A 12,268-nucleotide genomic window follows, 5' to 3' on the forward strand; every position below is an offset into this window, starting at 1 on the left:
GAAAAAAATATATAGCCAATAACAGCTTCTAGATTAAAAAACACTAGTGTGCATGGAGCCTCTAGCTGGTTCATAAGGTTTCAATAAAGACATTCACTTTGCAAACACGTGTTAGAGCCCAGTGGAATACGACTGGATACAGACTCCACTCTATGCACCAGTATTCACAATTCATTGCAGTCTATCAAAACTGGCATTTCAATTTTTTGTGTAAGCCATAGAATGCATCTTCTGGCTTATGACTGAGCTCAAGAAACAAATGTCTTCTCATCAGAACGTCTGTTTCCTGTGTTCTAACGAACATATATTAAAACAAGGCAAAAGGGTGCCCCTCATAGTGGCATGGTAGGTAACTGAAGGAAAGAATTTGGGGGCATATATGAACCCTTACCTTGTTAAACAACCTTGTCAGATTTTTGGAGGTTGTTTTTTTACACAACCACGTGGTACAACAACAGGCACATAACAAAAATATGAAATGTTAGAGTAACATTCTTTAACCTCGGTCTACGTGAAACTGAAAACTAACTTCTTTGTGAATAGACATTGTCATTCTTGTTTCAGGAGAAATCTTGCTCTGTCCTACCCAACTCTTCCACCCCTGCCACCATAATCTTCTGGTGTGGTGGGGGTTAATTAGCCCACCCTTTCCTGCCATATTACAGCTTCTATAAATACAGGAACTGAATGTGGGCTAGCTGGATGCCACCTCTCCAAATCAGAGATTCTGTGTCATTCATAGAAGCTGCAATATGCCTTTTATGAGTGGTGGAAAAGGCAGGTATAGACGAGCTCTCTTGATTAGCGCTTTTAGCAGCTGCTTAGCTGTATTAACCCCGAATGCTATGGAAAATTACGGCGATGGGAGGGAGGACAGAGCAAGATTTCTTCTGAAACAAAAATCAACACAAGGGACATATCACACTAACTGAGAATTGTGTCCCTTGTGCTGATTTTTAGGTTTGTAATTGTAGCTACATTTAGGTAAGCCTACATAAAGTTATGTTCTTTAACCACTTGCCCTCCTGAGGATTTACCCCCCTTATTGAACAGGCCTCTTTTTGCTACTCGGCACTGCACTAATTCAACTGATAATTGCGCGGTCATGCAATGCTGCACCCAAACGAAATTTACGTCCTTTTTTTCACACAAATAGAGCATTCTTTCGGTGGTATTTGATCACCTGTGCGCTTTTTATTTTTCACGCTATAAACAAAAAAAGGTCAAAAATTTTGAAGAAAAACAATATTTTTTACTTTCAGCTATAAAAAATATATAGTAAACTCAAAGTTGGTTATAAATTTAGGCCAAAATATATTCTGCTACATGTTTTCGGTAAAAAAAATCCCAATAAGTGTATATTGATTGCTTTGTGTGAAAGTTATAGCGTCTACAAAACGATGGTATAGAGACTGCAATTTACGCCATTTTTTTGCTATACAGCGCTGCGCTAGTTTAACGGACAATTGCGCTGTCATGCAATACGGTACATAAATGAAATTTACATCCTTTTTTTTTCTCACAAATTGAGCTTTCTTTCGGTGGTATTTGATCGCCTGTGCGGTTTTTATTTTTTGCACTATAAAAAAAAAAGGCTGACAATTTTGAGGAAAAAAAACAATATGTTGGACTTTTTGCTATAAAACATGTCTAGTACAAAAAAATGTAAAAATCAAATTTAGTCATAAATTTCTGCCAAAATGCATTCTGCGACATGTCTTTGCTAAAAAAAAAAACCCAATACGTGTAAATTAATTGGTTTACGTGAAAGTTATAGCGTTTACAAATGGCAGGAAAGATACTGGGATTTTCAGTTTTTTTTTTATACGAATAATGGCAGCAATCAGCGACTTATGGCGGCGATCAGCGACTTATGGCGGCGATCAGCGACTTATGGTGGGACTGCGGCGGACATTCTGACATTGGGGGGTACTGACTTGGGGTCACTGACGTCCTCACTGACACCAATATAGTGATCAGTGCGAAAAAAAAAAAAAAACACTGACACTGTACGAATGGCACTGGGGAGGAAGGGGTTAAGTTTATTATTCATGGAAAGGGTTAACTGTGTGAGGGGAGTGTTTTACTAGGGGGCGGGGGTGTGTACTGCAGGAAACACCGCTGATCGTGAGAGAGAAACTCTTCTGTCCCGATCAGCGTGTCCTGGAGCTGTCAGGGAACGGACAGAAAGCACAGCTACTGCAGCTGTGCTCTCTGTCAGCGATTGCCGCCGATCGCCGGGACATAGCCGGTAACGACCGGCTGTGACCCGGCAACTGACATCCGCGGCTGCGATCGGCGGGACAGGTAGGGTGGCGGCACCACCTCGCACGCGCCCCCTACCTGTTTTCAAAACACACGTTTTAAAACGTGCTTTTGCCCAGCTGTGCCGCCGTGCCGCCCTGCTTGTACAGTGGCTGGGCCGCATGTGGTTAAATGCTTCTGTTACACAGCAACACAGGGTTAATGATGAAAAAACAAAGAGGCACACATGCTATGGAAGGTAAAATTTGGCAAAATTATTCTGTGTGTGGAATATATGCCAGTGTCTTGCCCAGCTCTGTTAATCATGCGGCCTTGTCGTCTTATTAATATTGATTGCTGTGGAGCTAACGATGGGTTCAGCTCGAGGTCTCCCTGTGATGTTAGCTCTGCTGAGAGTCTGCCTATACAGCAGATGGAAATCAGCTGCTGCAAATCACAACATATAAATATTTAAGAGTTACTCTATAGGATTCAATATTTCATAATTCTGATACACAGAAGGGAAATCGCGAACTGATGAGGATGCTGTATAAGGTCAGTTCATTGGCAAAATGATTAACCAGCTTTTTTTGCCGAGTCACAAGAAGAAAGTAGAGTGCTTACCTCTTGGGAAGATACCAGGATCCATGAAGGTAGCCATGCTGAAATTTGCCAGGACAAACAGGAAAATGAGCCCATTGTACACTGGGATGGCTGCAGAGATTTCTCTCGTTAGCCAGGGACACCTGTGGAAGAGCAAAGGGTTTTGGGTAAGTACACAGAAACACTTTTGTTGCCGGTAACAGTTTAAAAGGAGGATGAGATTTTAGTTGGAAGATTTAGTTAGGCTTGAGTCACATCATACACTTTGCTTTTGGTGAGCAATAAACACACATAGGTTGACGTGTTACCAGGTATTGCTATGTATTGCATTGATTTGTTTTTTATGACAGCAGAAGCCAAAATACTTATTTTCAGCTCGTCATTGTGTTGGGCCTATATTGAGCAATGCAGCCCAACAGATGTGGTGTAAGTATGTCCTTAACCTTTTTCCATAGTAATGGATTTAAATGCCCAGCATTTATACAACCCCCGTTCTCCCACATATGGGCTTTGAACCAGTAATACTGCTACTGGCCCACAGGTAACCATCAAGTAGACAATACAGATTTAATGTAATGATGGTCAGTCAGTCATGACAGGAGCATGCCAGCGCACCTGCTTCCCGTAAAAAAAAAATCTAATTTACAAAATGCCTAATAAAAAAATCCCTGGTCACTAATGTACGCAACTATTGATATAGTAAAATGAAAGACTAGCAATATAACCAAGTATTCATATTATACAAAAGAATATGTACATTTGGCTGAACGACCAAAGCATTTGAGCTGAATTAGCACGATAATAAATCCTGTTTCATCTAGTGATATGTATGGATGTATTTTGGCTTGAAGACACATTTCCATATCACAGACTAGACTAATGAACAGACCTGCTAAATTAGCTAGAGAAGAAGGTAACAGCATAGGGGAATACTCTTTTATCCTAGATTGTGGAGGAACTCTGAAGAAGCTGAAAAATTTGACCACATCAGTCACCACCATATCATCTAGCTGAAGACCACATAACCATAAGCCTTAATACCTGAACACAGATTTTAAAAGGAGAAGTATGGGTTTCTTAAAAAAAAAAAAATCTATCTAGACACACGCACAGCTAGCTGTAACATCTGTACCTCACCAGATGTAAGACCAAGAACTGAGCAATCGAACGTTGCTGACTGCTCAGCTCTTGGTCTTCAGGCTGCAGAGAGCCAATGACTGTCAGTCACCAGCTGTTTGCTCTGCCCCTCCAGTGCTCACTAGAGGTCCAGGCATCTTGGTGGGATTTTTTTCAGAGCCTGGACCAGCTCTGTGACAGCTGAAAATGGGTCAAAGGAGTACAGAACGAACTGCAATCCCAAGATCCATAGAAGTACAACCAAAAAACAAAAACTTTGGCTGTACTTCTCCTTTACTTCCAGTTCACACTGAATTCGACTTTGAAATCGGAAGACGCATGATTTCAGACGCATGATTTCAAAGCCGCATGTCAGTGCAACTTCAGGTGTGACTTGGCTGTTATCTGTGCAACTTCATGCATAAATGTCTATGCAAGTTGCACCTGAAATTGCAAAAAGTGCAGTAACTTTTTTTTTTTTTTTTAAATCTGTGCAGCACCACAAAGTTAGTCACACCAATTTGAACGGCTCCATTGCCGACAATAGAGTGCAACTTGTTATGCAATTTGAAACTGTCAAATAGCATGACAAGTCACACTGGTGTGAATTATATCAGCCTCTCAACCTTTCCACCTCAGAGGAATCTTTGAAATAATTTTCAGGTCTCAGGGAACCCCTGCCAAGACTACTTTCATGAGAAACTCTTATCAGCCTTCTATAAATGCGTGCGTTCGGTTAAGAGACAAAAGGGGGCAGAGGGTTGGGAGGTGGCGGCTAGCACTGCCTTATCAGAGAGGAAATTTATCTATCAGGATAGGTTTGTAGAGCAGGTCAATTGCTACTTTCCTCTGTCAGCAGTCAGCTGGCTGGCTTGGGGCCATGCATAGCGGTACAGATGAACTCCAGGAATTGGTCGTATGTATGTATGTATGTATGTATGTATGTACGTACCCTGCTCATAAAAACGAAAGGAACACTTTGAAAACACATCAGATCTCAATGTGGAAAAATATCATGCTGGATATCTATATGGATATGGACTGGGTAATGTGTTAGGAATGTAAGGATACCCCATCATTTGATGGAAATGAAAGTTATCAATCTACAGAGGACTAAATTCAAAGACACCCCGAAAATCAAAGTGAAAAAAATGATGCAGCATGCTAGTCCATTTTGCTGAAATTCCATTGCAGCAACTCAAAATGGTACTCAGTAGTTTGTATGGCCCCCACATGTTTGTATGCATGTGGGGAATGTGTCCAATGAGACGGTGGATGGTGTCCAGGGGTATTTCCTCCCAGATCTGGACCAGGGCATCACTGAGCTCCTGGACAATCTGAGGTGCATCCTGGCAGCGTTGGATGGACCAAAACATGATATCCCAAAGGTGTTCTATTGAAATCAGGTCAGGCGAGCATGGGGGCCATTCAATGGTATAAATTCCTTCATCCTCCACAAACTGCTTGCATACTCTCGCCATATGAGGCCGGGCATTGTCGTGCACCAGGAGGAACACAGGACCCACTGCACCAGCGTAGGGTCTGACAATGGGTCCAAGGATTTCATCCGGATACCTATTGGCAATCAGGGTGCCATTGTCTAGCCTGTAGAGGTCTGTGTGCCCCTCCATGGATATGCCTCCCCAGACCATCCACCAAAATGGTCATACTGAACGATGTTACAGGCAGCAAAATGTTCTCCATGGCTTCTCCGGACCTTTTCACGTCTGTCAAATTTACAACAGTGATAGCTATGATCTTCAGTGTCCTGTTGGGGTTCTGTGCGAGCAGCTTTCCCCTTTATACAGAACACAGGAGACTGTTCAGTTAGCACTGCCACCATTCACAGAACACCTTATATTCTTGGAATGAAAAAGTAATTCTCTGATTGGACAAGGTGGAAAGGAGGGGCAGGTCATCTCAAGCTCTACCACAGTCAGATAATTCCTTGTATTCACTGAAAGAAAATATAAGGTGTTCTATAAATGGCGGTAGTGCTTGACCCCTCTTCTGGTCAGTATGCAGAGGGGAAGCTGCATGCACAGAACTCCAGCAGGACCCAGAAGATCGCAGCTATCATTGCAGTAGTTCCAACAACTACAGTGATTTTCAGCTTCTCCAGCAGCCCATTGGGTTGAGATATGCACATTTTTCCAAGCTGGAAGAATGTACATATGCAATACAGGTCATTCCTGGAGTTCAGGGTTAAGGTTGGATTGAGTGAGCTATATAATACTATGGTTACCCTTTTTAAAAAGAAAAAAAAAAAAAACAGAGCAAATCAGATACAAGATGGCAAATGCAGATTGGTTGCTACAGGAGTCTACACTTTAATGAGCTAGAATGAGAATGGTTAACTGCTGCTTTTCAGCCATCATGAAAAACTACACATACATTCATGCCATGTCAGGCATCCGCTGGATAACCACAATTTGCCTAATCCTTGCAGCTGTGCTGTCCCCTCATTTGAAAATGCTAATGTTTTACAAACATAGATATGAAATGTTTTCAAGAACATAGTATTCAAAACCCGAAGCAGTAAAAATTCAGTAATTGCTGTTGTTCAGTCATAAGGTCATATACACACACACCTCATACCTTAAACATAATCCAGCATGAATGCAGTTGGGAAAATCTACAGTCTGACATACAAACATGATTGTTGCTGCAAATGGAAACCTTCCATTGGGCACACCCGTTCTGGTGACCACACAGTGGGGTTGATTTACTAAAGGCAAAAAGACTGCGTTTTGCAAGTGCAGTTGCTCCACGGCTTTGGAAATGACATGAAGTTTTGCTTTTCAAAAGAATATCCAATCACATGCAAGTAAAGTAAAAACAAAAACTGCATTTTTGCTTGCACATGATTGGATGATGGAATTCAGCAAAGCTCCCTCTCATTTACGAAGGTCTGGAGCAGTCTGCTTAGTAAATCAACCCCACCGATTTTGGAAAGATGTCCTCCCACCTCCTTTACTGCATTTGGCATAGGAAAGGAAGGAAGTCTACACAAAAAGGACACTGAAAACAAAGACAAAACAGGGCTTTTAGCCATTCCCTACTCTATTCAAATCTGAAAAATATATATTGATCTCTACACACACTTTTGGTGGTAAAATCAAACAGATGAGACTTTCTTAATATTTAGCAGCCAGGCTGTCCTTAGGGTTAGCTGAAGAATCTCAACCAAGTACACATATTCAATATATTGCAGCTTACCAGTACTTAGATTTGTTGGATGGATTGGTTTTCTTTTTTTCAGGCTAAATACATTTTTTAGCAAATACAGAAGATATATAAAATATATTTCTAAAGCTATTTTTTTTTATTTCCACCTTTAAAAGAAATTTAAAAAGTGTTAAAGAATATCATAGCCAAAATGTTTTTTATTTTTAATTTAAAACCAATTTTTTTGGGATTGGTGTCTTGTTGGTGCATTTCCCTTACCTCATGTGAGAAACAAGAAAGCAAAGAAAACTACCCAAAATGAAGTCCCCATTTTAAGAGTTCCCTGTAACTACTTTTCCAGTGACCACCAGACAATGTCTGATACCTCTTAAATCAGACTTGCCCTCCCAAAGTCCAAGTAAGCCATCTTTCCACTTCAGACAAAGAACTTAAGCAAAACTTTGTGACCTATGCAGTCAGGAATGAGGCAACTCTACCATCTGTCATACTCAGACAAAAGATGGGCCCAAATGGCAGTAGGAAACAGACTAAAAAGAGGGGGACCATTAAACTGGTATTCCACTCAAAGATTACAACCCAGGGATGTTGGATTCCCATCGCCCGATGTCTGGGACATGTACTTCCAGGCACCGGGCAGGTACTCTCTTTTTACCTTTAGCCCTACTGCAGGCAAGCAGCAGGGCTCACCTGTGAGGTGAAGCAATCGGCGGCAGCGCTGCCATCGACTGCTTCACACAGTGCCAGCCTCTCCGTGCCCCCCCCACGTGAGGTCTCCCGGGCTCCGCTTGCCCATCTTCGGGCCCGGCTCTCCGTCGGCTAGAGGGGAGGGAGAAGAGCTGACAAGTTCGCTCCCCTTTCCTTCTTGTGCTGACCCGGAAGTGACATTATGAGGTCACTTCTGAGTCCCCGTTGAGAGATTGTAATGCAATCCCCGGTGGAGCAGAAGGGAGACATCCAGGATCTTTTGGACCTTGGATGTCTCAAACAGAACCTGTCACCAAAAATCATCACATAGGGGACTTTGTCCCCTATGTGATGAAAAAAAGTAAAGGGTTTTTTCTGTTTTTGTTTTTAATTGTAAAAAATGAAAGTTACACCCAAGCAGATATCATCCCCCCCCCCCCCCCCCAAAAAAAAATATTGAGGCTCCCACCCCCCACATATACGCACATACTAACATAAAAGCACATGGTGGGGCACCTACGCATGAAACCGTTGATTGCGATACACATTACATATCGCCACGCACACCAGAATGAGAGCAATAATTCTAGCACCAGACCTCCTCTGTAATGCTAAACTGGTGACCTATAAAAGGAGCTTTAAAAGTTTGTCACCATTTCACGAGCGCGCACAAATTTAAGGTTTGACAAGCTGGATATCTATTTACTTGCTGCAACCTCATCTTTTATATTTTACAAAAAAAAGGTCATTTATTACTTTTTTGTGCCCTAAAATTAACTTTTTTACTGAAATTTTGCTGTAATATCATGCAACATAAAAAATTGGAACTAGCACTATTTTATTCTCTAGGGTCTCTGCTTTCAGAAAATATATAATGATTTGAGGTTTATGTAATTTTTAGGCCCAACACGATTTTTTAAACGTGTGCAAAAAATGCAAAAAACGGCTCTGGCAGCGAAAGGGATAAAGTATAAGCCCTGACCCACCCTTTCCTGACAGGCAGCCAATCGGTGCTCATTACACTGCAAGGTCTCTTTCCTCCCTGCTAGTCCCCAGGTGCAGTGCTGGAGACAGGCAGGGAGGAGGAGGAGGAGATAAACAGCGCAATGTTAAAAATATTACACACTGAAGTCGCCATAAAGCCTCTTTTGCTTTTACAAGCCCCAGACATTTCTAAACTCTCCTCCAATTTAAATACGGTTTTGGTTAATTTTTTTTTTAATTTTTTTATCTGGACACGTAGATTGTCATGAGGGACAAGTAGATTGGGGCCCCCGATTTAGTCCCTGACTAAGTGTTTTTTTAAAAAATTTCCACACCCCTCCCTTTCTTTGCTTTTTATTAAAAAATTCAACAAAAGTACGCATAATTATTATTACAGGTCTTCTATATCCACTTACAGACTGCCCACCTGCAATGCACTGGGGACGGGTGGCCCATGCAGGCGTAGAGAAGTACTGGTACATTGCTACCTGTATCCGGGTTTATGGAGCGCATGTGACCCCCTCCCTCCGACCTCTGCTGTGTCTGTGAGCCTTTCCCGGCCAATGATTTAAGGCTGGAACCTGCTGATCGGCTGTGTCCAATCACAGCCCAAAACTCTATGTTGGACATTCAATACAGGCCTCTGTACAGAGGGATCAATCTCTCTGTTTCTTGTCCCTGCAAATCAGGGACGAGAAACAAAAGGGATCTCTTAGCAAAAGCAGTACATAATACATACATTACACATTGGCAGGCACACGTTTCACCCCTTGATTGCCCTAGATGTTAGCCCCTTCACAGCCAGTGTCATTAGCACAGTGACAGTGTATATTATTATCACTGATCACTGTATTAGTGTCAATGGTGATGTCAGTAGCAGTTAGTCAGTTCCCGCCAGCATCAGTGTCAGACTGCCCGCTGCAGTTTCGCAGTCCCATTATAAGTCGCTGATCACTTCTATTAGTAGTATATTGGAAAAAAAAATCCAGTATATATGCCACAGTTTGCAGATGCTGTAACTTTCTCGCAAACTAATTAATATACCATTTGAGATTTTTTTTTTTTTTATCAAAAATGTAGCAGAATTTGGTCAAAATTTATGAAGAAATTAGATTTTTGATTAAAAAAAAAATCTAAAATTTATTGACATGTATAAGGCTAGTTTTACACCTATGCAGGTTGCTTTTGAGCAGTATCTGCATTGTGTTTTTGCACCTGCGTTTTTGACACGGTTTGAGGTTTTTTTTTCTATTTTTCTTGTTGCTAAGCAGATTCAAAACGCATCACAAAATTGAATACTGTACATGCTTTTCTGCAGCATTTCCATTGAAGTCTATAGAACCAAAAATGCAACTTTTTGCAATAAAAAAAAGTCCCTGACCCTTTCCAAAAAATGCACCGGGTGAAAAACACAGATGTGAACATGTCCCACAGGAAATCATGTTAAATAGACTTACTGCGTTTCTGTAAACTGCTGCAGAAAACGCTTCGGTGTGAACCTAGGATCAGGATAATACAAAAAATGGTATAGGGAAATAGACTCAAACAAAAAGCATGGTGACTTCTGATACAGCAATAAAGATTACATAAAACAGAATGCGTTCACACATTGGTAGTAATTGTGAATTGGGGTGAACATTGGTAAAAAGGAACATGATACACAAGTCCCTGGGAGCTCATGAATTATAACGAAATCAGATAAATGAACATAAACACCAGGGCCATCAGAAGTACCTCCGCAAGAAACTGCACAAAGTATCAGGACAACATATACTTTCAGGAGGTACACGTGACATCAGCCTGTAACCATCTATCCCAGATCTTCTAATTATTCAGACTGCCTCCGTTAATGTAAATAATTTTCTTACGGGGCAGAGAGTTAACTTCAGACATCCAGGCTTGTAAAGTGGGGGGCACAGCTTTTTACCAACCTCTAGTTATCAACTTCCTGGCCACAAATAGTGTTTCATGTAAAATGGTTATAGAATATTTATGTATGTCAGACTCAGGGGGAAGGGGGAATGGGAGAAGAAATTTAGTTTTGGTACAGTTGCATTACTGCGCAATTACCAGTTAAAGTAGAGCAGAACCATATAACAAAAATAGGTCTGGTCATGAAGGGAGTAAAATCTTCCAGAGCTTAAGTAGATATTCCATATTACATTGGTTGTACATCATTATGTCGAATTAGATTTTACCTGTTAATCCAGCCATTCACCCACGTGATCTCCAGATCCAGCATTGGGCCAACTAGGCTGTATTACAGCAATTTAATGAGATTTCCTCACAGGATTTCCTCAGTGTTATGGGCCTTCCTCACCCAATTAGTATGAAGGATAAAGCATTTACCTTGGATGTTGGAAGCACCTGTGTCCTCATTTATGAGAAAGTTTCAACACTTTTTGAATGAGGATGCTTTACGATATATTGCTTTAAATTTTTAGGAAAAACCCCAAATACTAAGAATTCCAGATGAAAATTGTAGTACTATTACAGCACAAAGCATATTCCAATCTTCTTTACAAAAAAGTGTGGAATTAATATTTATCCAAGGGAAACCTTGTGAGTGAAAACATAGATTTCTGGTTTGAAATAACAAAGACAATTAAAACCTAACCCAGGAGGCAAGTGGCTAAATTAAATGGTTGTGACAATTGTAACCTTCTGATATCTGCGGAAATGGTTCATGGTCGCTCAAGGACACAGCACAGGCATTTACCCGCCTGCTCCAAGATTATATGAATACTGACAGCCATATAGGAAGTTAAAATAGCTACATAACATTGAAAAGCATATTGCCAGACAATGTTAAATACTGGAGGACAATAAGTAATAGCTAACATTACAGAACAAGGGCAACGGTACAAACTCTCTCTTTGCATTTGTAACCTTGTACAACACAGTCACAGCATGCCAAACCAATCAAGCCACTAAAATAGGATTAAACTATTTTGGATGAACTGGCCAGTTTTCACAGCCTCCCGACCAAGCCCGACTGAAACACAGAAACACCATGCACTTAGTTTTAAAGGCTAACGCCACATTTTAGACAGACAATATTTAAGGCAGTGCAAAAAGAAAAAAGCATTGCACTGAGCCCTTTGAGAAAAAAAAAAAAAAAAAGAAGAAGATGCAATATTTAAATATTCTGTTAAAACGCCCAACCACAACTTCCATTCCCAAACACAAGTACAAGTTTCATCAATTCTGCAATGCATTCTTGGATCCAAGCAATATAAAAAAAATAATAATAATAATATGGTAGAAAAGTTATTTTCCTTTACTTTGTCATACTCTATATTCTGTACAGATTTCTTTATTAAAGAATGCTTGTATAGAGTTTAACAGTAACAACTCAAAACACATGAAAAAAAGGCTGAATTTTCATGAAGGCCACATTAGATTAGGCATTCTATTATGTATTTTTTGTATAATTTTACAAAAAGGG

General features: G+C 40.7%; 1 protein-coding gene across 2 annotated transcripts in view; it reads right to left on the minus strand.

Annotated features, from left to right (window-relative positions):
* The window catches only part of ZDHHC8 (zDHHC palmitoyltransferase 8), a 128,561-nt gene that overhangs the window by 43,817 nt on the left and 72,476 nt on the right, over window positions 1-12,268 (minus strand). For both annotated transcript variants that reach the window (XM_089672454.1, XM_089672453.1), the window contains exon 2: window positions 2,869-2,990. In XM_089672454.1, the coding sequence (XP_089528580.1) occupies window positions 2,869-2,990 (122 nt within the window). The remainder of the gene's footprint in view (window positions 1-2,868; window positions 2,991-12,268) is intronic.

This window comes from Staurois parvus, unplaced genomic scaffold, assembly GCF_062004578.1.
Source record: "Staurois parvus isolate SC_StPar_1 unplaced genomic scaffold, SC_StPar_1.0 ptg000129l, whole genome shotgun sequence".
NCBI lineage: Eukaryota > Metazoa > Chordata > Amphibia > Anura > Ranidae > Staurois > Staurois parvus.